General features: G+C 38.5%; 1 protein-coding gene across 3 annotated transcripts in view; it reads right to left on the bottom strand.

Annotated features, from left to right (window-relative positions):
* VAV3 (vav guanine nucleotide exchange factor 3) overlaps positions 1 to 27,908 on the bottom strand; it is a 356,611-nt gene that overhangs the window by 268,239 nt on the left and 60,464 nt on the right. For all 3 annotated transcript variants that reach the window (XM_088022339.1, XM_088022340.1, XM_028101955.2), the window contains exon 2: positions 3,549 to 3,665. In XM_088022339.1, the coding sequence (XP_087878465.1) occupies positions 3,549 to 3,665 (117 nt within the window). The remainder of the gene's footprint in view (positions 1 to 3,548; positions 3,666 to 27,908) is intronic.

The raw sequence follows: 27,908 nt of genomic DNA, 5'->3' as shown, positions 1-27,908 counted from the left end.
TAACACATATAGCATGCTAAATCCTCTCTTTCTAGAGAATAATTAGATGTTAAGTGACAGATCAAACTTTTTCATTTCATAAATTCCTTTGGTTTTCCCAGGATTTTCCTAATTTCCAAAAGAAAACCTATCCATATCAAAGCCTATGATTCAGGGTAGATTTCAGGAACCCAGAACCAAGGGAGAACATAGACAAAGATTAGGGAGCAGACTACACCACAATGGAGAAGTGGGGGGGAAGGTTAGCTCAAATCCAACTGCCTGTGTACATATGAGAATCTGTGAAACATTTGTTCAGGTAGAGTTCTTAATTTCAACTACCATTATACTAAAGGCTTATGCAGTATCCTAAATCTTTCCTCTCTTTTAAAAAAAAAAAGTGTAATTAGATGCCGAGTCACAGATCACTTGTGCTTTAATTTTCATAGATTCCTTTGGTTTTCTCCCATGAGTTCATCCTTCTCCCTGCGCATTTCCACAGCAGCGACACCCAGACGTAGATGGCAGACAAGAAAAACAAAGGCCTGGGAAGTCAGAAGGTCTGATCCAGATCCTAACCAAGGACACCTTGAAATCACCATTAAACCTCCCCATTTCTTAGTTTCCTCATCTGAGAAAGGAGAAGACTTGCTTGTTTCCTTCACATGACTATCATGAAACTCAAATGAGGTCAGGGATATGAAGTACTCTCCAAGCTTCAAAATGCTACCAAAGCATTAGATACTATTACAATTAATATATTCCTAGGCAAAAAGATGCCAAATACACATGAATCCTAGATTTGTTATTTTTATCAATTGAGGCAGACAGGGGGGGCATATAGTTATAGATACTCTCTTTTTATGTTAATTGAAAATTTAATTAAATCCCAAGGAATGAAGAGAAATAAACTAACCTGTCTGCATCCTATTAAAATTTATAGTCACAATACCAGGAATGATTTAGTCTCTATATCAACACACTATTCACATTTTTTAATGTAAAAATTAAAAACTGCATGAACTGTCCAAGTTCTGTCACTTACAGCCCAGGATCTGCAAGTAGGGATGATAATGGTACCTACATGGAGGGACTGATAAGAAGATTGAGTCAATATGTAAAAAGTACTTGGACTGCTATGTGAACGTTTGCACCATGGCAGCAATGAGAATCAGCAAGATCTGGGTTGAAACCATTGCTCCGATCTCTACTAGATGTGTGATTTGAATAGTACTTACATCTCAGAGGGCCATTGTGAGGATTAATGATTATATATTTATGTATGTGTATGTATATGTGTATGTGTGTGTTTGTGTGTGTATATATATATACATAGAGAGAGAGATTGAAAAGACACCAATTATCTCAAAAGTTTTCAGTAAGTGGTAGGATCGATGGCTTTGCTTAGAGTAATAATGTTTAATGGTAGTAATACTGGCAAGGTATGAAACAGCATCCTAAATTCTTAAACTTTCAGTGGTTTATTTAGGCCAGATACAGTTTTGGAAGAGATAACTGCACCAATCTTGGCAGTAGCAAAAATGTATGCGATTTTAAAGTGCTGAGTACAGGATCAAGTTCTCAATGACATCCCCAAGTTTAACTCTGTTTCAGACTTATCATTGCCAAAATATTTTAAGTAGACAGAAACACATTTACCCTTGAGAAGCATACAGTTTACTCCTTCACATTCAACTCTATTATCTCAACTCCTACAAAAGCTTCCGTTGTATAAGCGCACAGCGGTATTCCTCTAGAACAAAGCCATGTGTTTCCAAAGAATTTAGATGATTTCCCAGTCTTTGTCAACACCATTTCTTACAAACCAATGAAAAATGAAGAACTCCTTGAAAAGCTTTAAGAAGTCTAGACCTTTTTTCATTTTTCATTTCCCTAATTCATTTTCATTTTTCATTTCCCCAAAAGAGTGAAAAGAAAATCAAAAAATACTTTTTTAAAAAAATTAGGGGGGAGGAGTCAAAGACTAAAGAAAAGATCTTTTTAAACTATGAAAATGTTTTTTAGAGCTAACAACTTAGAGGACTATTCACCTTACCTGGAATTCTAGTTGATTCCTCTTCGTCTTCATGGCTTCACTTCCTGGCCACAGACAAATATGCTACCAACCTCCTGACCAGGCTTGGTTTTCAGTTGCTTTTATTTGTTATGTTATCCTCCATCACTTTTTTGGACCTCAAAACAGTTAAATCACAGCTTGCCAGAGGAAAAAGGAATCTTAGAAACCACGGTCTTATACCCATTTCCTTTTGCACAGGCTTCCAAACTGACAGTCTGATGAATGAGAAGACTGGTGACTTCCAGAAGATGACAAAGGGACTATGGGTCAAGAAGCCAAGGCTTCTCTTGCCCGAGGCAAGGTGGCTCACCCATACTTGAATCAAATTTCAGCATCAAATTTTTTATGTGTCTGTTTCAAGTTTGTGCAATTTATTCCCATTGTCAAGCATACCAATCCACTGCTTGGGTTTCACTTTATAACTAAAATATTACATCTTAGAAATCAAATGAAGTGTCACTCTCAAACAGCCTTTTGATGAGATACTAACACCTGAATTACAAGAGTAAGGGTAAACTTCTGAGTATCATTTAGTTTTTTTTTTTCCTAATTCTTATGGGCTTATTTTCATAATGCAATTATGTCAGCAGGGGCTAAAATAAGGTCACCTTAATTACCTCTTTTATGACTCCTTACATGCAAAAAGTTTGTTTATGCCCAGTCACTTCAAAATAAATGACCACACTTTTAAAAGAATAATTTCTGTCACCTATTACACACAAGTGTTTGGTCTACATACAAGTAATAATAGCAAATAGAACAATTTACATGTGGCAAATATCATTGAAGTCCAACAAGCTAACATGTGTCTGCTGGAATCCAAGCAATAGGAATTACTTAACAATCTCAAACATTTTGGATTCATGTCTTCCTGGTCACCTACCCAAGTATCAAAATAGAGGGGAAGCAGAACATTCTCAATTTCCAAAAATTAGGTGCTTTTCAGATATAGAAAAGACTGGAAGGGAAAAAATACTGGTCCTACTATTTGTAGGATGGAAAACCGTAGTCCTACCCTCTGAGGTAGCCAATAGGAAAAGCTACTTCTGGGTAAAAAGACTCTCCTTGTACTGCTTTAAATAAAAAAATAATTCTAGTCCTGGGGCACAGGGGTAGCTCAGTCGGTTAAGGGTCTGACTCTTGGTTTTGGCTCAGGTCATGATCTCATGGGTGGTGAGATCAAGCCCTGCATTGGGCTCTGTGCTCAGTGGGAAGTCTGTTTGAAGATTCTCTCCCTCTGCCTCTCCTCTCACTCGCTCATGCTTGCTTGCTCTCTCTCAAATAAATAAATCTTTAAAAATAATAATTCTAGTCCCATTTGGACAATGTTGTTATTTGCTTTTTTGCTAAGTCATCTACATGTGAAATTTAATTACATAATGCAGATACTTAGACCACTTAAGTCACATGTCCTTCTTCAACAAGAAACAATAAATATTTGATAAAATATTCCCCAGTAAAAGAAAATACACAGAAAATGAAATGTGATTACCTTTCCAAAGTCACGAACATCAAACAGGTCAAATGCTTCAAAGAGTTCACTCTTTCTCATTCCAAAGGTCTCGCAACAGGCCGTGAGGAATGTCCTTATGTTCTTCAAACAGAGAAACTGAGGAATAGGAAATAGCTATTAGTATATAGTGAATCATTCTGAATGCTCTATATCCTCTACCCACCCAGAATGTTATTAAAAAAAAAATGGAGGGGAAAAAAAAAATCAATCAACTTTTGAGGTTGCTTTTCAATTAATCCAGCAGTATTCACTGAGTACCCACTTAGGCACAGGTGTTACATCTATGAAGATACACAAAATTTCTGCCCTTGTGAAGTGTCATGAAAACTTGTGAAACCTACATTCTAATAAGAAAAGACAGACAAGAAAAAACTCAGCAACAAAAACGAAAAAGTAAATATTTTATTTTCATGTTGTGGTAAGTGCAATGGAAAAAAAACAAAGAAAGCCAGGAAGAGGGATCAGGAGCAGTGGTGGGCAGGGTGCTTAAATGGATAGTTAGAGAAGGTGTAAGTGGGAAAAGAGCAGGTAAGCAGAGACCTGAAGGGGGTGAAGGAACAAGCCATGTGAAGTACAGGAAACAGCATTCCAACTTAAAGTAGCATCCCATGGCAAAGCCCTGAGACAGAAGTATCTGAGGTGTAAGGAAGGGGCCAATGTGGCTGGAGCAGAGTGAGTGACAGTGAGAAAGGTAGGAGGTGAGCTAGAAAGGTAATGGGGTCAGATGACGAAAGACCTTGTTGGACCAGCTTTTACTCTGACCAAGACAGAAGTCATTTGAGGCTTTGGGGCAGAGGAGGGATATGATCTGATGTTTTACTGGGGTCTTTCCAGCTGCTATTTTTAATATAGATGGAAAGGGGGTGGAGCAAAGAAAAAGACAGGGAAAGCAGATAGGAGGGTAAGAGACAACCCTGGGAAGACCAGGTATCATATTTCGACCACGTTAAATTTGAGATGCCCATTACTCATCCAATGGAATGGGGGCAGCAGGCAACTAGATGACTTTTATAAAGTCTGCAGTCAGGGTACAGGTGTGTACTCCAGACATAAATTTGGGAGTCTTTAGAGTATACAGAACATTTTTAACCATGATGTTGCCTGAGAGGACTTCAGGAGAAAACAGAGGAAAGGACCTGGGACTGAGTAATCTTAGATCAGGAAAAGAGCCCACCAAGAGGCTGAGAACAAGTGACTGGTGAGGAAGGGGGAATAATCAGGAGAACAGGTTTTCCCTGAAGTAAAGAAAGTTTCTAGAAAGAAGGAATGATAAACTCTGCTAGCTGCTCAGGACAGGCAGATAAGATTTGACCAAGCACTGTCCATGGAGTCTGGCACTGTGAAGGTCATGGGTACACCTTGATAAAAGCAGGTTTCTTGTGGAGCAGAGTGCTTGGAGCAGGTCTAAGAGACAATGGGAAGAGAGGAAGTGAAGAGAGAATATATAATATAGACTCTTAAGGAGTTTGCTGCAAAGGGGAACAGAGGATTGAGGAGGTAATCAGAGAGAAAGACAAGTCAAAGAAGGCCTTTTTAAAAAACAATGGAAGCTGTTACAACATGTTTTTATTTTGATGAGAATAATTCGGTAGAGAGGAGAAAGTTGGTCGTGCAAAAGAGAAGGTGAGTCACCCGAATGAGGTCCTTGAGTAGGCAAAGGGGTGGGGAGTGGGGGCTCTGCTGCTCATGTGGAGAAATCTAACTTGGAGAGAGAATGCTCAGTTCATCAATACTAACAGGAGGAACAAGAGGGAAGGCAGATCCATTGACAATTTTTTAAAAACAAAATTTACTTTCAGTATCCAAAAGACTCAGATCCACCTAAGCAAAACACACACATACCCTGAAAGTGAATTACTTCTTTTTGGAAATATGAGCTGCAGTGGCAGTTCCCAATAAGTGAGAAACCCATCAGCTAAGTTGAGCATTCTTTTTTTTTTTTTTTTTAGCACTGTCAATGTTTTGTTGTTGTTTTGTTTTTCATATATATATTTTTTTAAATTAGAGCATGTTTTACTTCCTTGGTATTTGAGACATTCAGATTTTTTACAGGCTTAACTCAGATGCAGTTTGATCCTTTACAGGAATCCTTCTCAGAGGCTTAAATATTTCAGGAGGGGTTAAAATCACAGGGGAAGCATCATAAACCCTTTGAAGCACAAAGGCAGAAGCCAATCAGCACATGGAGTTACCACTTGCACTTTAAAAAATTCATAAGAGACCTTTACAACACAGAAATCACTCTACATGTAGCTCTTCCACATAGGATTGCTTATTTACAGATTAAAAGCCTTGCATTCTGCCAAGATAGACAATAATTACTCTCTTGGGGATTATGCAACGGCTCTCTTGCAATATTTTTTACATAATTAAGTGCCCAACTCATAGCTCACCAAGGAGAAGCATAATTGCACATGCCACCCTCTGAAGATTTCTCACCAAACCCAGATTTCACCCTGTGTAGGAAAAACTACAGTAGACTTCCACTCAAGTGCTTCCTTAACTCAGAAAAGTATTATTTCTAAAAGTTAAAAAAAAAATGGAGTCATTACTGCATAAATAGTTAAAAGCAGGTCTTCCCCTTACTTCTGGAACCAACCTTAACCTTATTTGACTCTTAACTAGTTCAATTCTATTAAATTCCACAAATATTTACTGGATTTGGAAAAGGTCACTGGGATGCTCTCATTTTTTGAGGCAATCCTCAGATTTGGTCTTCCCTGTAGGTATTTCTTCAGTCAACAGTTTTTGAATACCTACAACATTCCAGACACTGAAAATGCTAAAAATGAGTAACACAAGGTTCTGCCTCAAGCTTGTCTGTTAATCTTATTCGGAGATTTTTCACACTTATCTGAAGTTTAGCTAATTACACCAGGATCACATTTCACTTGATGTTCATGGGTGCTCAGCTCTGTGCATGCACAGGAACAAAGTTGAGGGATGGAGGAAGTCGGCCCCAATACCATTGCAGAAGCACTGGACAAAGCTGGGACTGACAGCCTGCCTGCCACTCCGGAGACACAGGTTTTGTTTTCATCGTGCTGAGCTTGTTCTTTTTCCAGTTTATTTTTAAAAATTTCAAACCAAAAGTTGAAAAGATAGTACAGTGAACACTCCACCTATTCAACAACTGGAACATACTGCCATATATACGTGCTTTTATTTTTTTAAAGACTTATTTTAAAGAGAGAGAGAGAGAGAGCGCACACACGCAGGGGGAGAGAGTCTTAAGCAGACTCTGTGATGAGCAAAGAGCCCGACTCCAGCTGGATCTCAAGACCCTGAGATCATGACCTGAGCTGAAATCAAGAGTTAGACGCTTCACTGAGTATACCACCCAGGTGCCCCTATATATGTGGTTTTATACGCCAACTCTTTATTTATAAAATGTATTTTGCTGAAGTATTTGGAAGCAAGTAACAGATATCACAACACTTCACTCCTAAATAGCTCAATATGCATCTCCTAGGAATGAAGATATTTTCCTACATACAATACCATTATCACACCTAAGAAAATTAATAATTCTGTTATCTAATATCTATTCCATATTCAAATTTCCTCAGTTGCCTACCCTATGTCTCCTTATGCTATGTCCTCCCCAGTCTAGGATCCAATTAAATTTTACCCATTGCATTTGGTTGCTTTATTTTTGCAGTATCTTTTAATTGAGAAATTCCGCTACCTTTTATTTTTAAAACATTGACTTTTTGAAGAGTCCAGACAAGTTGTCTTATAGAAGGTCCCACATTTTGCATTTGTCTTACTATTTTCATGGTATCATTAAACCTGTTCCTCCATCACCTGTATTTACAGTGAACCAAAAGCTAAGTCTAAATGCAAATTAAACAGTTCTGGCAAAAATACTTCAGACTATGAAATTCATATTTCATAACATCTAATGATACAAAATGTTAAGTGAATCCATTATTATTGATGCTAGCTTGATCGCTTGGTTAGGATGTTTACTGCCACATCTATTGTAAAGGTACATATGCCCCTTTATATTAGTAAAATTCCTAGGGGTGATAATTTGGTACCATGTCATATTTCTCAATAATTTTTTACCATGACTTACCATCCACTAATAACCCTTGCTTTGATTATTCCACTTGGGACTACAAAATAGTGATTTTTCTGATTCTATCATTCCTTCCATAATTATTAGCCGGTATTCTTACAGAAAGAACTTTCACTGCCCTCCCTCCCACCCTTTTTACTTGTGTAATAGTCACCATTTTTTTTTGATGTTCATATTGTCCCAAACTTGGCCATTTTGGGGTCCCTTCAAAGTGGTTCCTTTGTCCTTTTAACGCCATTTTCTTCATTTTCTTATAGCAAGTTATCCCAAATCCACATCATGTGTTCTTTGCTCTAGTTCTGGAATCAGCTATTTATCCAAGCAAGTCCGTTCCCACTTACATGGCAAATGGTATTTAGAAACAAAAGTCCGAGCACCAGCCTGCTCCCAGATTACATGAGCCAATTTTATCAAACACACCAATAACTCCATCCTTTGCTTAAGCAATCTATCACAACAGAAAGAGTTAATGTAAACAAGATTGGCCTAAATGATCTCTAATGTGCCACTCAGATAATTCTACAATTTTCTTTGTGGAATGCTTAATAAGCCAAATCTTATCTTACTCTGACAAGATGAAGGAAAGTTGAATTTACTGAAGATGACTGATGAACACATGAGCTTGTTTTATGCTTAGAGATGTGATTGGTGTTTTGACATTATTATTTCAGTATAAGTTTTTTCTCCCCAGTTTATAAATTCTTTTAGATTAGTAGCCATGTGATAGTTCTTTGTATCATCTGTGGTAGCATAAAACATTCTGACTTCAGAGATGGTTTACAACACACAAGGACAAATATATCTCATTATTTCATAACCAAATCTTGTGTTTGATCAAAAACTATACAACTTTGCTAAAGCATTTAATTTATATGAGATAACTTTAGGACTTTTTAGAATTTAGGATTCAAATTTTAAGAATCAGAATTTTAAATAGCTTCAGGATTTTTTAAATATTAAATGTATCCACACAAGACAGTTACCAAAATTAAAGATATACAAAAGTCTAAACAGCAGTTTCTCATCTAACAAATATTACTGAGGTGCAGATCATATGCTAGGCATCATAAAACTTCATAAAACATACCTCCAATTGGGTACTCCTTTAATTTATTAAACACTTGTTAATGGAATGAAACTGCCAAGAACTAGGTATTTTTAGAAAGCCAGTATGACCCAAACTGCCCTTAGAAGAGTTATCCTGGTCAGGCAGAGCATCCAGACCAGTGAATGCACAATTACATAATGTGTGGCAACTGCCATAAAGAAAGCACTCAAGGTTCTTTGGGAGTCCTGGAGTATCAGAGACAGCTTTCTGGAATAAGTGACAGATGAGATGAGAGCTGAAGTGCAGGTGAGAGTCAACCAAAAAACAGGAAGAGTGGCTGACATTCAGGGACAAGAAAGGAAGGTGCCAGACTTGGGGTACAAGGAAGTACCAGGGAAACTGCACAGCATGTGTATGATGAGCACAAGATGAGGCATGGACTGCTGGGGGCACTGGAAGTGGTACCAAATGGACACAACCTTCTGGAGGGCAGCAGTGACAGTGGGGCTGGAAGGGGGAGCTGGAAAGAGAAGCCAGGGTTTACAAGGCATGCCAAAGGGATGTGTGCTTTCTCCTAGAAGCCATGGTAAGGTTCAAGGGTTTTAAATAGGAAGGTAGAACACTCAGCTCGCATTTTATGAGTATTATACTAATTTTTGAATGTTTACTATGTACCAAGCTCCGTGCTAATGTTTATGTCCTTTAACCCTCATGACAACTCAAATCAGGAAAGTTTTCATTTTCTCTTTCATGCATACTTTTATTCAAGGTTATATAACTGCATTTGCCAAAGTAATAGAGTCATGATTCAAATCCAGACACTCTTGCTACCGAGCCCACATCCTTAACTACTGTGTTGTACTAGCTCCCTTTTGCAGTGTGCAGATTAAATGTTTTCTCTTTATTAGGGAGATGATATGGGTTAGGTGGGCAAAACGGGACAGTGAGGATGCTGCCATAGCAATTTAACAAAAAGATTATGGTGATCTGAATCATGGAACACTACATCAAGAACTAATGATGTACTGTATGGTGACTAACATAATAAAAATAAAATTTAAAAAAATAAAAAACACTATGAGACAAAAAACAACAAAAAAGATTAGGGTGATTTGGACTAGGATAGTAGGAACTGAAAAAACTCTATGAAGTAATATGGAAAGGAAATACCCAGTAACTGATTGAATATGCGTGGGGTGGGTGGGGAGAGAGAGAAAAGAGAAGAATTAGGAATTATATCCATAGCTCTGTTGTGGGCTCTGCACCTACAGTAAAGGCACTCACTGGAAATGGTAGCTCAGCAGCTGGGGGACAGGGTGTGTGAAAAGGAGCCACAGATGGGAGACAGTTAGCTCTTGTCTTCATGTCTGGAAAGACCCAGTAATGAGAGAGTCTAGGCAGTATCTTGGCAATATCCAGTAATGAGTGACATATTCTAACAGCAAAGGCACCAGTCTTCAGCCACCACACTCACCCTCTCCGCCCCTTCAGAAACACATGAGCAGCCTGCTTATTTATTGCAAGTGGAAGAATTAAAATGGTAGAGAAGCACTCAGTAGATGCAGATAACCTTCCAAGAAATTTTTAACACCATCAAGGTCTAAGACACCCCCAAATTATCCAGAGCTCTCCAGATTAGATACTGTTTCATCACCAGATAGTTATCACAAGAGACAAGGCTTTTCAAGGCGCAGCCTCCTACACAACCACTTCAATGCTAGCAATAGTGATGTTCCAGAAAGGAAACGTTTAAAGGTCAGACTGTGAAAGTTCCCTATAGAGCTCCGAGACAATCTTTCTTTTCCCTCTACTCCTTTTACAAGGTGTACAGTTGCCTCTTCCTCTATTTGCGTAAGAGCTATTTTGACTTTCTCAACGACATGGGCACAAGCGGGATCATTTCCCTTTTTTATTTGAGAAAACTAAGCATCGACTTCTCTAAAATTGTGAGCAAAAAATGGACCAGTTGTGTTAACTGATGCTACGTAACAGGAAAAAACCTCCCCAGTTTATTGTGAAATGAACTACTTCAATCCCATCCGAGAAATGGTATCTCGTGGGAAGGTTGATGATTTCTAATATAGCTTCACAGCCACGTATACTTGCTGACTTACTGCAGTTTTCACAAGGACCACCAACAGTCAAGCTGCCTGACGAAGACAAGTTCTCAGGGTCTCATTTTTTTTTTTTAAGATTTTATTTATTTGGGGGGGCAGAGGGAAAGGGAGAAGCAGACTCCCCACTGTGTGCGGAGCCAACTCAGAGCTCAATCCCAGGACCCTGAGATCAAGACATGAGCTGAAGGCAGATGCTTAACCATCTGAGCCACACAGTGCCCCTTGGGGTCTCCTTTCTTGATGGAACGCTCATTATCCCATTTGAAGGAAAGACTGAATTTGAGAGTTTAACATAATTTGAATTATGAGTGGCTGTTAATGACAGTTTTGAAAGGCATGGAAGAGATCATGAAGCCTATTTACAAACTTTAAGGTACAAGAGTTTTCTTTTGTTAGCCGAGCCTCAGCTTAGACTTGGTCAAGCTCTGCTTAGTACCCCTGTCATCCTAACTCTATCCTCTATCCCTTTCCAAAGGAATCAATCATCCTTTGCAGAACTAGAAGGCAGGAAGGCATGGAAGAAAAATAGCAATAAATCAAGTTTCTCTTTTACTGGGGTTTTCTATTTCTGTCCCTTTGGCCATATCGTCTCTCTCTCTCTACATCTGCCTTTTTAAAATTAAGAGAGCTAAATCCTACATCTTTTGGAAAGAAAACAAAAGGGAAAGAAAAAGTATAATTTTTATTTGTATAGGGACTCTGTCCTTTTCCCTTGTAACTCAGCAGATCCCAACAGAAGGGGCACTATCCACTGCTCTGTAAAGAAATCATATCTGTAGATGCCTTCTGAATAATTATAAAATAATTATGCTGCACTTAGCATCCATTCAAGACTGCACAGTACCTTCAAATAATTTTCTTATTGATCCCATTTATTATAAATAAATGAAGACCCTAAAAAACATGCAGGGAAGAAGTCCAGAAAGGGAGGGGAGTTGTTTTCCTAGCTCCAATTTTGTGCTCCTCTATTTTCAATAAACTAAAAGCCATGCTGATGGCTGTCCAAGTTGCAAAGGATTTTTTAAAGGATAAAAAAAATTTAATCATAAATACAGTCATTTAATAACATTTAAAGTTGCAGGGTTGTTTTTTTTTTTCTTTCATTTTCTTCAATGATTAAACCTTTTATGGGTCATATGTAAATTTATGAAAGTGATCAAGCTCTAAAATGTAGGCCTAATTGTAAGAACACATGCATCCCATATACTCAGTAGCACTCCGGCTCACACCTGTGATAATAACCATCTTGACTATTCTCCCAACTATGGCCACATGAAATAAACATTTGCAAGTAGAGACTATATTTATTTCACCTATGTATCCATACAGTTTTTATAACAGACAAGTGGTTTTAATAAATAATGAACAATTGATGATGCAGTTTATGTGTTTAAAAAAATAAATAGCAACCATTCCTTGGTAGCCAGGGAACTCAAGGGGAGATTTTACATTAAATTATCATATCCTCTTACTTATATCTTAGTGTATCAATAGGTAGTCTTTATTAAATTACCCCCAAGAACTTTAGAATTTGGTGATCTTAATAATTATAAGTAAAATAAAGATTTTAAATTATTAAGCATTTATGTTCTTAAGCATCATTTCTAGTCTGGGTTGCCAGCCTCTGGTGTATATTCAGTGGGAGCCTGCTAACAGATTTTCAGGATTCCTGGCCAGCTGTCACCATCATACACACAAGCCCTTCGGTGCTTTCATCAGCCCTTGTCCTCAAAAGAGGGAGCACTGTACCCCTCTCCCTTGGCAACAACTTAGACCCTTAGTTACAAAGGTTATCTATCAACCCCAGCATTAGCCCTTGGACACAGAAAAGGTTAACAAACAGCATTCAATTCTCCTTATGTGTTTCTAGTCTTTGCACTGAAAAACTGAAAGCCTGGGAAGTGCAGAGGTCAAAATTAGCCTGAAACATCTATTTTACTAAGGTCATTAACCTGCTAAAGAAAGCACTGTATGTCAGTGCCTTTAATGAGAAAAATTAACACTCAACCATATTGTTATCTGGAATACAGCTAGCCCAAAGCACACTAAAAATGGCCCAGTCTCCATTCTAGAGAAGACTTGCTTGCAGGGTTCCCTATTACAGGTATGCAGTCAATCAATCAATCAATCAAGGCATTTCTTTTTGCACAGACCATTAAGAGATAGTAGAATGCAGTAGCTAGAAGTCAGGCTTTTGATGGCGGGCGGCAATAGTAACAATGTAGCTACAGTAGCAGTGATAGTCATAATCACAGTAGAACAGACATAGTCATAGTAACAGTTTAGAAGTGGCAGTGAGAGTAACAATCAGAATAGCATGGGAGTCGTGGTAGTAACAGTTTGCAACAGCAGCAGTGCTAGTAATCCGGGGGGAATGGGAGTAGAGGTGGAAGGCAGAGTGGCGGCGAAAGTGGTTATCTGCTGCTCAGGCATCGTCCCAGATGAAAACCAGTCTCCTGTGCCCTTATTCTAGGTGAGAAATGGACTGTCCTTCCAAGGAAGAGCATCCTTGTAACAGCACACTGGCCAAGAAAGCCACTCCTCGTGAAGCAGGAATTAGAATCCTGTGACCCTGTTACCACAGAAGGAGGGGAGCTGTGGTGATTCTTCATTAGAGACAACATTCAAAATGAGGAAAAAGCTTATGGACACAAATCTGGGTTGCTTTTAGAGAGGAGCTCTACAAATCCATGAATCCAGATAATGAGAATGAAACTTAGTGTTAGATCTCTAAAAGGAAAAGAGCTGTATACAAAAAAAAAAAAAAAAAAGAGGTCTGACTGCAGGCAACGCTGCCTCATGTACTTCCCTCCCCTACAAATAGCCACCTGAGAAAGCAGCCACAGGGGTCTTCACATGTCCCTGAGGAGTCGCCACCTTCTCCATCCTTTGCTTCTTAGCTCCCTATGTCCACCTCACTCCGTGGTACAGCCAGAGCAGGATTTGAGTAGTAGGACATCCAGAAGGGAAGTAGAGAACAGAGGCGAAAGCCTGAGTCCCTCCCTCCTCATTTAATCTGCCCTTGATGCTATGGGGTAGTTACTATTATAATTCCCATTTACAGATGAAGCAACTGAGGCAGAGACGTGAGATAGGTGGCCTTAAGTCACATAGCTGGTAAGTGGTGGAGCAAGATTTCAAACCTTGCCTCCAAAGTCCAAAGTCCACACCGTTTACAAGTATGACATTCTATCTCCTTCTGGGCAGATACTGCCCCAAGCAAGGGAGTTGGGGGCCAAGGTCCTGCCCTCCAGGGGATGAGAGGAGAGATACAAAGGAGCAGAGAGCATTTTGATTCCAGTGTAGTAAGCAGAGAGGCAAACATGTTTAGTGGGAGCGGAAGGAAGAACACCCATCCGATGAAGGGGGGTAGGTTAAGATTCACTCCTCCATGGAAGTGGCTGAAATGAGTGTCCAAGAATGAACAAAAGGTCATGATAAATGGCATCTGGTGAGAAGCAAAGGCCTAGCTTTTGGGAGGAAATGCAGTTCATGTGGCCTCCACAGCCAGTGCAGGGAAGGGAGCATAAGAGATGAATGGCTGGAAAGCTAGGCAGGGGCCGGATCCCAAATAGAACTCAGGATTCACTTCCCAGAGAGGACAAGGCAATGCATCATAATAATGCTTGGGCTCTACAAACAATAGCAAGTGATAAACGTGTATGCCCCACATATGACACTAAGCACTTTCCATGCAGTATCTCAGTTACTACGTACAACCACCCTATGAGGAAGACACTAGTATTATACTCTACCCATAAGGAATGGAAACACAGTAAATAACCCAAGGTCAATGGTAGAGCCAAATCCACCCCCTACCAGCAGTGCCCCCTGGCAAGCTATGCTGCATCCTTGAGCATGGCGGGTAGGCAATGGCGGGCTCTACAGCAGCAGTAGGACCAGACTTCAGGCACCTGCCGGCTTAAGCAAACTTGGGGTCTGTCCCAAGGAAAGCAACTAAAAATGAAGAGTAACACATTTCCTCAAGTAATTTCAACTTCAGAAAGAAGATGCATTAAAAAAAAAGAAAAAAAAAGATGCATTTTGGAGGAAAAAAAACTCTTTTCTTAAAACAACAAAATGTTTCAATTTCCATTCAGATTAGAATACTTAGCTCTAGACCACACAATCTACCTTCCCTGCTTTCTTCCCTCACCTACCAAAGACAACATTCCTTACTTTATCTCCTAATGCCTTCCAGTAGGCTTCTTCTACACATAATTACATACATTCTATAAAACTTTGAACAAATTTGAAATGACTGAATAACTTTGGAACAAAATCATTCTCCTATATATCAAACATTGTTCTTTTGTGCCAAATTACATTCTATTTTCTCCCCACGTTTCTAACCTAATTGTTATTCTATCTGTACCCACACTCCTCCCAATTTAGTATCACCCCAAATTGTATGCAAATATACTTCTCACTTTTGATTTTACTACCTGAGGGACTGCTTTATGATTTATGCTCCAAGTTTTAGCTCTGCCCACTATTTCACAAATTTTATTAAAATAAGCTGTAGTTTTTCCAAATTAAATATGAGTACACTGGGTCTGCACTAAAAACAGTTAATACAAGATCTGAACCAAAGATCAGATTTATATCTGATCCATATATGTATCATACAGATTATCCATATATTTATATATACATGTGCATACACAAACTTTTTTGTTAATACCGCTACTTCTATATATTTCCTTCTGAAAATATTAACCAAGTAGAATACTTAACCAAGTAGAAATACATCCTAATTGAGCACAGAAAATGCTCGTTTTTTTTTACCCCCACCCTTTTCTTAGCCTTCCAATAAACTCTGCCATCTTTATAACTAGGAGATCTGTACTGTTTAGAAAACCTGCTAAACAGGGGCACCTGGGTGGCTCAGTTGGTTAAGTGTCCAATTCTTGATTTTGGCTCAGCTCATGGATCTCAAGGTCATGAGATTGAGCTCCACATCAGGTTCTGCATTGCACGGGGAGCCTGCTTATGAATCTCTCCCTCTGCCCACTGCTTGTGTTCTCCCAGTCTAAAATAAATAATAATAATAAAATCTGTTTAAAATATATATACATAAAAAAAACCTGCTAACCAATCAATACTTCTCACAACATTGTCACCACACCTGTCTCAAACTCAATATATTGTTTCTAGTGGCAATAGAAAAATCTAAAAAGTAAATGGATGTATTAACCCAACTTCTGTTAACCCCACAGTTAGATCCCTTGAATCCTCCCTTTCAAATTTTCCAGTAAACTTATTTCCAATGAATTAAATGTCTCATCCTTTTAAAAATTTTTGTGTGGTTTTGACACACAATGTTACATTTGCTTCATGTGTACGACACAGTGATTCAACTTCTCTATTTGTTATGCTGTGTTCACAAGTGTAGCTACCATCTGTCACCAAACAACAATACAATATTCATTGATTGTATTCCCTATGCTCTACCTTGTAATCCTGTAACTTACTCATTTCATAACTGGAAGCCTGTATCTCCCAATCCCCTCCACCCATTTAGTCCATCCCTCCCCTCTGGAAACCATCAGTTTGTTCTCTGTATTTATAAGTCTTGATTCTGCTTTTTATTTTAGTTTTTAGATTCTACATGAGTGAAATCATATAGTATTTGTCTTTCTCAGTCTGATTTATTTGACTTAGCATTACACCCTCTAGATCCATGTTGTTGCAAATGACGAAATTTCATTTTTTATGGCTGAATATTCCATTATACGTATATATGTGTATATGTGTGTGTGTATATATATATGTATGTATACCAATCATCTTACCATTCAACTATTAATGGACAGTTTACTTCCATATCTTGGCTATTGTAAATAACACTGAAATAAACATAGGGGTCCATATATCTTTTCAAATTAGTGTTTCCCTTTTCTTCAAATAAATAACAAGTAGTGAAATTATTGGATATATTTCTATTTTTAATGTTTTGAGAAACCTCCATACTGTTTTCCACAGTGGCTGCACCAATTTACATTCCCAACAATGCACAAGAGTTTTTTCTTCCATATCCTCACCAACATTTGTTTTTTTTTTTTTTTTAAAGATTTTGTCAGAGAGAGACAGCACGCACAAGCAGGGGGAGTGGCAGGTAGAGGGAGAAGCAGGCTCCCCACTGAGCCAGAAGCCCAACATGGGAGTCAGTCAATCCCAGGACCCAGGGATCATGACCTGAGCTGAAGTCTTAACCGACTGAGCCAACCAGGCATCCCTGTTTCTTGTCTTTTTGATACTAGCCATTCTGACTGGTGTGAGGTGACATCTCATTGTGGTTTTGATTTGAATTTCCCTGATGATTAGTAATGTTGAGCATCTTTTTCACGCGTTTTTTGGCCATCTGTAGGTCTTCCTTGGAAAAACGTCTGGTCCTCTGCTCATTTTTTTTTAATTTGAAAGGAACTTTTTTTTTTTAAGATTTTATTCATCTGAGACGCAGAGATACAGAGAGAGCGAGCGAGCGTGTATGAGCCGGGAGAGAGGCAGAGGGAGAGGGAGAAGCAGGCTCCTCGCTGAGCCAGGAGCCCAATGTGGGGCTTGATCCCAGGACTCTGGGATCATGACCTGAGCCAAAGGCAGACGCATAACCATCTGAGCCACCCAGGCGCCCCGCTCTGCTAATTTTTTAATTGGATTATTTGTGGGGTTTTGATGTAAGGTTGTATAAGTTCTTTATATATTTTGGATATAACTCCTTATTGGATATATCATTTGCTAATATCCTTTCCCATTCAGTAGGTTGATGGTTTTCTTTGCTGTGCAGAAGCTTTTTATTTTGATGTAATCCCAGTAGTTTAATTTTGCTTGTTTCTCTTGCCTTAGGAGACATAGGTAGAAAAATGCTGCTACAGCTAATGTCAGACTTACTGCCTATGTTCTCTTCTAGGATTTTTATGGGTTTAGGTCTCCAATTTAGGTCTTTAATCCATTTTGAACTTATTTTTGTAGATGGTGTAAGAAAGTGGTACAGATACACTCTTTTGCATGTAGGTATCCAGTTTCCCCAGCACCATTTGTTGAAGAGACTGTCTTTTCCCCAATGTACATTCTTGCCTTCTTTGTCATAGATTAATTGACCACATTAGCATCGGTTTATTTCTGGGTTTATTCTATTCCACTGATCTATTTTTGTGCCAGTACCATACTGTTTGATTACTAGAGCTCTGTAGCCTATCTTGAAATCAGGAATTATAATACTTCCAAGCTTTGTTTTTCTCAGGATTACTTTAGATATTAGGGGTCTTTATGATTCCATACAAATCTTAGTATTATTTGTTCTAGTTCTGTGAAAAATGCTGTTGGTACTTTGGTAGTAATAAAGAAAAATAAGATAGGCAATCCCTAAATCTAATACCTTTATTCCTGCAGTCTCCAAATGTGTACCCATCTCAGCCATTTTTCCAAAGACTGAATATACTTTTAGGTCATACAATTTCTTTAACAGACTGTACTAGATCATTCTAGAATTCTCCGTATTAGATCATTCTAAAACTATCTTATTGCTAGATACATAATTACAGGCTATTTCTTCAGCAGTAGTTATCCATTGCCACTGTAGTCCTATAAGGTAGATGTGGAGGTTTTTTGTGAGGGGTTTTAATTTATCTAATACTGATTCAATACTATGTTATATGATTTTTAAACTAATTCACAAATGCAGTTACTCTGCCTAGAATGGCACTTCTGTAGGAAGACCACTGTCCTGATTTATCATGGATGCTCTTCAAGCCCTTTGTCCTACTGCAATTATTGGTAGTGTCCCTTTCATTAAAAAAAAAGTTCTTGTGTAATAGATTATTCTTCCTTTCTTTAGAATATTCCTTATCCTTCAGAACACCAATTCAAATTACACTTCTCTATTAAGCTTTCCTTAACAACTCCAGATAAGGCTGGTCATTCCTTCTCAGACATTATATCATTTTAATCATGTCATTATAAAAATGCACCAAATTTTATAGCAATAGTTTTATTTTTATATGTCCTGAATATAGCCTAACACAAGGCAAGTGCTACATGTATAAGTATATATACACAAACACGTATACATGTCCACATACATACACACATACTATACATACTGGATACACAGGGGAATAACCAGGAACAACCAACCTGGATACAAGTCCTGACTCTGCCATCAAGAATTGTGTGGCTCTAAGGAAGTATAGGAGTGAAGAATGGATTCAGGGGTCACATATGCTTACGCTTAAATCACTCACCCACTGGCTAAGTAAACTTAGGAAGTTTACTTGACTTCTAAGCCCCAAACTATAAAATGTAGATAATTCTATCTTCTTTGATAGGATAGTACTCAGTCTAGTGAAATTATGCATGTGAAGCATAATTTTAGTACAAAGTCTTCACTAAATGTGGCTTACTCCTATTTATTGGCAAGTGAATACCGATGAAATAAAATATATTCCTGATTTTATATGATTAATGTGTCATAATGGAATGCCATTGTTGCTGGAATTGTCATCATTAGGCAATCATTTAACCCACGTGAGTCATGGTTTCTCCATTTTAGAATGGGAATAATCATATTTCCCTAACAGGTCTGTTGTATTAGGTGAGATCATCTATGAGAAATTCAAGTTCCATTATTCATTTCATTCACTAAGCACTGGCTGAGTACCTAGTGAGTGCTAGGCACCTTGTTAAACAGGATGATTCCAAAGATACAAGACGGGTAACAAGGATAGATGCCAAAGATACAGGACAAGACGGACAAACCCTTTTTCTCAGAAGTTCAAGGATCAGGATGTAACCTTAAGCACTTGTAGACAGGCAATGATCATCACTAGTCTCTTCACTTGCCTGTAAACTTTCTCTGATTTCTCTCATTCTTTCCAACTTTATCTATCTGAATTTAGACTATGTAAAGTGTTACATACCTTATATAGGAAAAAAAAGTCAAAATTAACTTATGAAATCAAAAGGGGATAAACTACTATATATCTATAAAGACTAATAAATCCACTAATATGCATTCATTAAAAATTATAGGAATTCTATGATATTATTTTGTAAGTAAATATTTCTCCCTGAATTTCTACAAATCAAGTATTAGGCTTGCTAAGGTTATATTCCATACTCTCAAGTCCAAAGAAGACAATGATAGCCTCTTCTTAGCCTAGATTTTCCCCCATTCCTGTACCCACTAAAGAATAAATTCTTTTATCCAGCTTCACTCAGATATGTTGATACATAACATTGTGTAAGTTTAAGATGTATAATAATTTGATGCACCGTTACAAAATTATTACCATCATAGCATTAGCTAACACTTCCATTACATCACATAATTTCAGTTCGTTTTTTGTCCTATACCCATTTTAAATGCCAGCATTAGTATTTCAATATTAGCTTTGTCTCTTTCCCAGATACCTACCTGTATAGGGTTTAGGATCAGCTAAGTGCTATCTGGCCTCTACACCTTGGCTAATATAAAGATCTAGATGATTCCAGATGGAAACAACTGAAATAGCTCAACCAAAACCAGGAAGTACAACAAAAAAATGTATTTACAGTGAAAAATTTAGTCAAAGTTACGAAAGCTCAAGTCTCATTCTACAAAGAAGATACTCAGATGAGTCAGAGGTCTAGAGAGTCACTTATTCTATCACTAAACATTTTCATTTTAACACCATAATTTCATTTGGGGACTTATTTTGTCATCAAGCTTCTAGAAAAATATTTTAAATCATTTTCTGTTAATACTTTGCTAGACCAAATGTTAAATATTTCCTCCTTTTTAAAGTCTGACTTTTATAGGTCTAGGATATTATATTCCCAGGACTACTCATTTCCGACTTTATAATAAAAAAATCACAGGGTAAAAGAGAGTTTGCTTATAAGTAATCTACTTTTGCAGAATCCATGTGTTCTTTTGAGCAAGGTTACCTGGAACCTATTTTTAAAAGTTCATGCACCAAATATGGCATTGTTCTTACTCATCACATCCAACTTTTTTCTAAGTAGGCCGCTACCATCACTAATATCCCCACAAGATCACAATATAACTTTTTTTATTTTATTATGTTATATTAATCACCATACATTAGTTTTTGATGTAGTGTTCCATGATTCATTGTTTGTGTATAACACCCAGTGCTCCATTCAGTATGTGCCCTCTTTAATACCCATCACCAGGCTAGCCCATCCCCCCACCCCCCTCCCCTCTAGAACCCTCAGTTTGCTTCTCAGAGTCCATAGTCTCTCATAGTTCATCTCCCCCTCCGATTTCCACCCCCCCCTTCATTTTTCCCTTCCTACTATCTTTTTTTTTTTAACATATAATGTATTATTTGTTTCAGAGGTACATGTCTGTGATTCATCAGTCTTAGACAATTCACAGCGCTTCTATGTGAGATGAATGTCAAAGCTGCCTCCATGCAAGAACAGCTCATCATGATAAAAGTCTCCTGACAAGTGAAGGTAGTAGCACCAAAGCCAGTTAAGATGCATGCAGAATACTGATTTGGGCTGCAACAATCCAATGGCTGCCAAGGCCCTTCTTCAAAACCATGCTCATAGTCAAAATTATTTTCCATAATTAACCATAAATGGACTTTCCTTAGCATTTCAGGCTGTAATATTCATTAATGCCCACATTCCAAGTAGTGGCATATTAAATGCTTATTCCTTTAAATTTTCACACACAGATAACTTTGAGGAAAAAAAATCTCAGTTCTCACTGCACAGAGTGAATTTGAAAAGCTAGATAAAAATGCAATTTTCAGTACTCAAGAAAATGTAATAGAAATTAAAGGCGGCACCAATTTTTGTTAGGGAAAAAAATCTATCATAAGACATTTTTAACTGCAGAAAATTTCAGTAGAGGTTCTTAGACATCCCAATTAAAACAAGCCAAAATCTCATTAAGAAGAAAAGCGATACAGGGGCGACTGGGTGGCTCAGTCATTAAGCATCTGCCTTCGGCTCAGGTCGTGATCCCAGGGTCCTGGGATCGAGCCCCGCATTGGGCTCCCTGCTCCACGGGAAGCCTGTTTCTCCCGCCCCCACTCCCCCTGCTTGTGTTCCCTCTATCGCTGTGTCTCTGTCAATAAATAAAATCTTAAAAAAAAAAAAGTGATACAATCTCACTGCACAAGAAATTTCATTATGATGAAATTAATTGTTTGGAAAAATAAAGTTATTCCTAAATCTTGCCAGGCAACCCACAAAAAAATGCGGTTGAGGGAACAGAGATTGGGGGGGGAAGGGGTAAAAATTTGGTTTTATTACTTTCTACATAATTAAAAATTAAAGACAATAAATGCTTTCGTAGTAAATCATAATTTTAATAGCAGGTATCAAATACTACAGTGTTTTACCTGTAAACTATGGAACAGTGGCTGAAAGACATCTTAAGTTTCAAACAATTCACTCACAATTTAACTGAATTATCAAATGTATCTTCTCATTTTCTCCAGAGAGGTACCCACAATGGCAAGAGAAAATAAACTATCTCTGGTGTCCTGGTTGCCTGAAGCTGCTAGTCCACCACACACTTAGAATTTCTTTATCATATGTAAACTTTGCCCTCTAGCCCGTTAGATATTGTGCTTAATATAAAAGGTGTTTTAAATTATTTACCAGTGATTCAAGCCACTCTCCCCTCCACGGCCCAAACCTCCCATAAAGTCTGCTACCACCAATCCAAGTGCCTACTGTGAGGGGCTGGGAGATCAAAGAGAAACCAAGAGGAAGGGACCAATTATCTCAGTCAGTTTGCGATGCAGAAAACAAAAGAACCGGGGAAGCAGGAGCAGGAACTGGGGCCACCATGACTGGGAGAATATAAGCCTCAAGACTTCAGAGACTTCTCACAGAGGCATTGGACTTTTTTCATCCTATAGGATGAAAAAAAGGGAGCTAAAGTCAACCTGACTTCCTCAAAGGTGAAGAAAACCATGAACATTTGGATTCTACTGATATTGTACTTGTAAAAGTGTTCCTTCACACCACTCGTCTGTGTAAAAATAATGCAAAAATTTGAATTAACAGAACATTTATACAGGTCTTACTATATGCTAGACACTATTCTAAGCATAAGTATGTGCATACACACACACACACACTCACAAAAAGCCTTGAGGAAACTATCCCCACTTCAGAGAGGAGGAAACAGATGCAGGGAAAGGTTCAACTCTTGCCGGACATCATACAGCCAATAAGTGGAGGAGCAAGGATTCAAACTGAAGCCCATGCTTCATAGTTACTATTCTACCCACATTATGCTTTTAGATCTTCCAATGACAGAGAAGAGGAAATTTTAGGTGACTGGCTCCTTCACTCATTTCTGTACATTTTTGAAAGATTTATAATAAAAATAATATTTTATATTTACATTTTATTAGTAATCTCACCTTGATGTGTCCTCCTTCCTCAAAAATCAATTATAGATTTTACATACTTCTGCACAACTGTTACACTTTATATCTTGTCAACATGAATCACACAGGAATACCAAAATGCTTTACTGTTACTCATGTATATGAAGCTGATAGGAATTTACCCATGAAGCAATTAGCAGTAACGCCAGGAAACTGTTGTTGCATCAATGGGTATTTAGTGAGGTGAGACCAAAAAAGTCATGCGTCTGCTCCAGTGGGGATCAATTTTCACCTAGGACTCCATGTATAAATTGACTCTCCCTACCAGAGGGGGTGCTACACACCTCCCCCCAAGGCCATAGATATGCAAGACTGAGTCCACCAGAACAACACAGACATATAACATTCAATTCGGAGAGCCAGAGAGTTGCAGAACCACAGAGCCATTTCTGTAAAGTATTAGTAAGGCAACCTGCATCTGGCAGAACATTCTGGACATAAATCAAGTGTCAAGAAATCAACTGACTCGGGTGGAACTGGAGGGGATTATGCTAAGTGAAATAAGTCAATCAGAGAAATACAATTATCATATGGTTTCACTCATATATGGAACATAAGGAATAGTGCAGAGGACAATAGGGGAAGGGAGGGAAAACTGAAGAAATCAGACAGGGAGACAAACCGTATGAGACTCTTGACTCCAGGAAACAAACTGAGGGTTGCAGAAGGGGAGATGGGTGGGGGATGGGGTAACTGGGTGATGGGCATTAAGAAGGGCACGTGAGGTGATGAGCACCGGGTGTTATATGCAACTAATCACTGAACATTATATCAAAAACTAATGATGTACTATACGTTGGCTATTGAATTTAAATTTAAAAAATCAATTGATAAAACTCTCCACTTAGAGACTCAGAATTTACGTGAGGAAGTCCTTAAGAATGGACCCTTTGGAAAAAGACAAGCATGTAGGATGCCCCAATCTCATCCCCACTCAAGAACTATCCATCTTCCAACATCACTGGGATCACTATTTTCCTCATTCATCAAATTAACTGTAGAGCAGCCAATATTAGCAATTTGATATCTAAAATGTCAGGTACAGTCTCTTTACTGAGTGTACTACTTTTATTGTTTGACCTTAGTCAAAAAAAATAGTTATTTAAAACTTTAAGCTGTTTACTCAAATTAGTTCCCCTACAATCTATGTTTACGATAGTAAAATCCTTGAAATCCTCAACACAAAATCTCCTACCACAAGAAATCTAATCATAACCTGAGCCTAATATATTAGAATGAAGGACAGAGGAGTGTGGGGGAAGATATCTTCTACATGGTGCTTGTGATCATATCTTTGAAAAGATTGTATCCCTGACTATAACTGAATGTCAATCTCTAAAAAGTGATGGCTATAGGAATGTCAGATTCTGTTTAGAACACCTTTTCAGACTTACAACCCACTGTTTTTTATTATGTATTAGAGAGGAAACCAGATACATTTGCAACTTAGACCATAATTTAGGCCATATGTGGGACTAAAGTGTTTGACTCCAAACATTGATCAGGTTCTCAAAAAGCCCATCCCCAGAAATAGACAGGAAAAAAAATTTACTCTGTGTAAGACACTGCTCCGCACTCAAGAGATATAAGGGGAGAGAAAAAACACAATGACTCAAAGAAATCTATAATCTACAATAAGTCTTCAATCAGTACACAGAGAATCATATTTGACCCAAGGAACAGTGACGAGCAAAGACAACTGCCCCAAAGTGCTAAAGACCCAAAGTGACCGCCACTGTACTGAGAACTCCCCTGGGGGAAGACACTGTCTGTCTTTGCATCACTACTGCCTAGAAAGATACGTGATGTGTTGAATAAACAACTTAATAAATGCCTTTGATTACTTCACTGACAACATAAGAGAAGAAAACTGTGTCTTAAAAGATCAACTTTTCTCAGCAGGGAAAACCATAAGAGTCAGAAAAACAGAGAAGCGGGGGCGGGGGGCGGTGGGGAGAAAGCAGAGAATAGACAGGAGAAGCAAATAGGAAAAGCAACAGAAGAAGGCGGAGCAGCAACCTGAATGGGCAGGAGCAGATGGAGAACTGAGAAAGCCAGTCCAGCAGGAAGGGGAGATAATGAGGCAGGAAGGTGCTCACTGCAAGGCAACAGGGACCCCAGGGTCCCACTAAATCCAGAGGCTTTTCTCCTCCTGGACCAAGATCCATCATCTGGCCTCCTGCACCACATCACATGTGTACGTCCTGCACAGTAACTCAGTTAAGCAGAAGCATCGTTGTTCCTCAAAGCTGCTCCTCTGAGCCCTTGGGGTAGTACTTTCTGAGTGAGTGTCTGGCATTCTGAGATTACACCTTTCTCACATCTGTGTGTTGGAATCAGCCCTCTCCTTTATGAAATGAAGGTGAGAGTAGACATTGAGACATCTTATGTGATTTTATTACTGCCCTTACTTGCTAAAATTATCCAGTACTCTTTTCCCCACACATGTGAATAAAACCCAAAGTCTCAGAACCACTTTTGTATGCCACATTTTAGACATTTTCTTCATTAAAAATTTTTAGAAATTTGGGGCACCTTCGTGGCTCAGTCAGTTGGGTTCCGACTCTTGGTTTAGGCTCAGGTCATAATCTCGGGTTTGTGGGATAGAGCCCTGCATCTGGATCCGCACTCAGTGGGGAGTCTGCTTGAGATTCTCTCTCTCTGCCCCTCCCCCCACACATGTTCACCTTCTCTAAAATGAATACATCTTTTTTTAAGAGAATGTCATAGTTTGAAAAATTGATAAAATCACTGACATTATTAAGTTTAAAGCAAGCAGACAAAAACTCATTAACTGTTGCACAACCTCATTTCGTAAAATATGGATGGGTGGGTGTGAGCATGTGAACACACATATATATATAACACATGCACATATGTGTATACAAGTGTGGAACTATATACAATAAATTCAGTAATGGCTTTGGGTAGTGAGATTTCATCTTATTTCTACTTCTTTCATAAGTAGAAATTACTTTTATAAATAGATATGTCCTTCACTTACAAGTATGAAAAATAAAGCTATTTTAACTTTAAAAAAATAAATATGTGAGAAAAAAATAACATGAGAAAATGATATTTCCCACCATGCCCAGTAGCCTTCTAAGTGAAGCATGTTTTATCTACCCTACACACCAAGCCTGGTAGACAAGAGTCTCTACAAGTGCACTGTTACTTAATACATCAGTTTACCTGAATAACATAAAGACCACTTTTCCAAAATAAAGCTTTTAACCTCTAGAGTCCCTGCAGAGCAACAGGAAACAATAGATTCCTGGCTTATTATGTTTTATTGCGTTTAACAACTCACATACTTCATAGCACTGGGAGTTTTGTTGGTATTTAAAATGCATCTCCTATAGAATACATCTACTTCAGAAAACATATCTTCCATAAAATATATCAAGTAAGATCTGCACACAACAGATCATATACTACACGTGAGTATAAATAACCAAATGTTATATTTAGATGTGTCCCATGATAAGGAACATTCATAAAACATCTTTTAAACTATTCTATACAGTGCAGATCAATTTTTTAAGCCTTTTTAAGTAATGGGGATATTCTTCATCCTAACAAAATTAACAGGTCAACATTTCAGTCTGAGATGATCTGACACACTCACGCCATCCACAAACACCCTCTGAGTCCTGAGAAGGCAAAGATGAACTAGACAAAACACCAACCCTCAAGGAGCTTATTATCCACCAGGAAAGCAAACACAAATCAATAGGAGCTCAAGAAGAGAGTTCACGTAAATGATGGAGATGATGGAAGTGTGTACATGGTTGTCTGAGGGCACACACAACAGAATGATTATTCTGCCTAGAAGGGTGGGGTCAGAAAAGTTTCCTAGGGAATTTTTTTCAGTGTAATTATTATTTCCTACAACTGCATTATACAAGCATCCAGTTCTTTCACACAGTACTCAGGAGCACGGGGTAGGGTGTCCAGAGCACAGTCACACAGACATATTAATACAGAGCCTGCATGTGAGCTGGCAGAGCTAAGCAGTCATTCACTAGTCAGATCATTCACTCCCTATCATTCCTGAGCACTTATTCAATTCAGTGCAAGGCACTGAAAAACAGTGCTCTCACCTCAAGGACCATACAGCCCACTGGAGGAGACAGGAACAAATCATTCTAGTACAATTTGCGAAGTGTTGTCATCGGGGTGTGTTCATGGCTACGGGAGCACGGCAGATGACCGTTAACTAAAATGGGAGAGCTCAGGGGCGCCTGGGTGGCTCAGTCGTTAAGCGTCTGTCTTCGGCTCAGGTCATGATCCCAGGGTCCTGGTATCGAGCCCCACGTAGAGCCCCATGTTGGGCTCCCTGCTCAGCGGGAAATCTGCTTCTCCCTCTCCCTCTCCCCCTGTTTGTGTTCCTTCTCTGTGTTCTGTCAAATAAATAATCTTTAAAAAAATAATTAATTAAAATGGGAGAGCTCAAGGAAAGCTTGACAAATATGGAGCCATGTGTGAGCTCTGAAGGACAGGAGAGAGTTGGCTCAGTGAACTTTCTCAGGCAGTAGGATGTATCAGGGCTAAATGAGCTCCCCTGAGGTCCTCTGTGCTATTACTTAATCTAACTGTTGGGATCATTCTATGAAACAGGTATTGTTCCCATTTTCTACGTAGGTACATGTGGTTAGACAGGTGAAA

Source organism: Eumetopias jubatus, unplaced genomic scaffold, assembly GCF_037043125.1.
Source record: "Eumetopias jubatus isolate StellerSeaLion01/CBP00866 unplaced genomic scaffold, mEumJub1_p1.0 scaffold_4, whole genome shotgun sequence".
Classification (NCBI taxonomy): Eukaryota; Metazoa; Chordata; class Mammalia; order Carnivora; family Otariidae; genus Eumetopias; species Eumetopias jubatus.
This window is presented reverse-complemented; position numbering and strand designations above follow the sequence as displayed.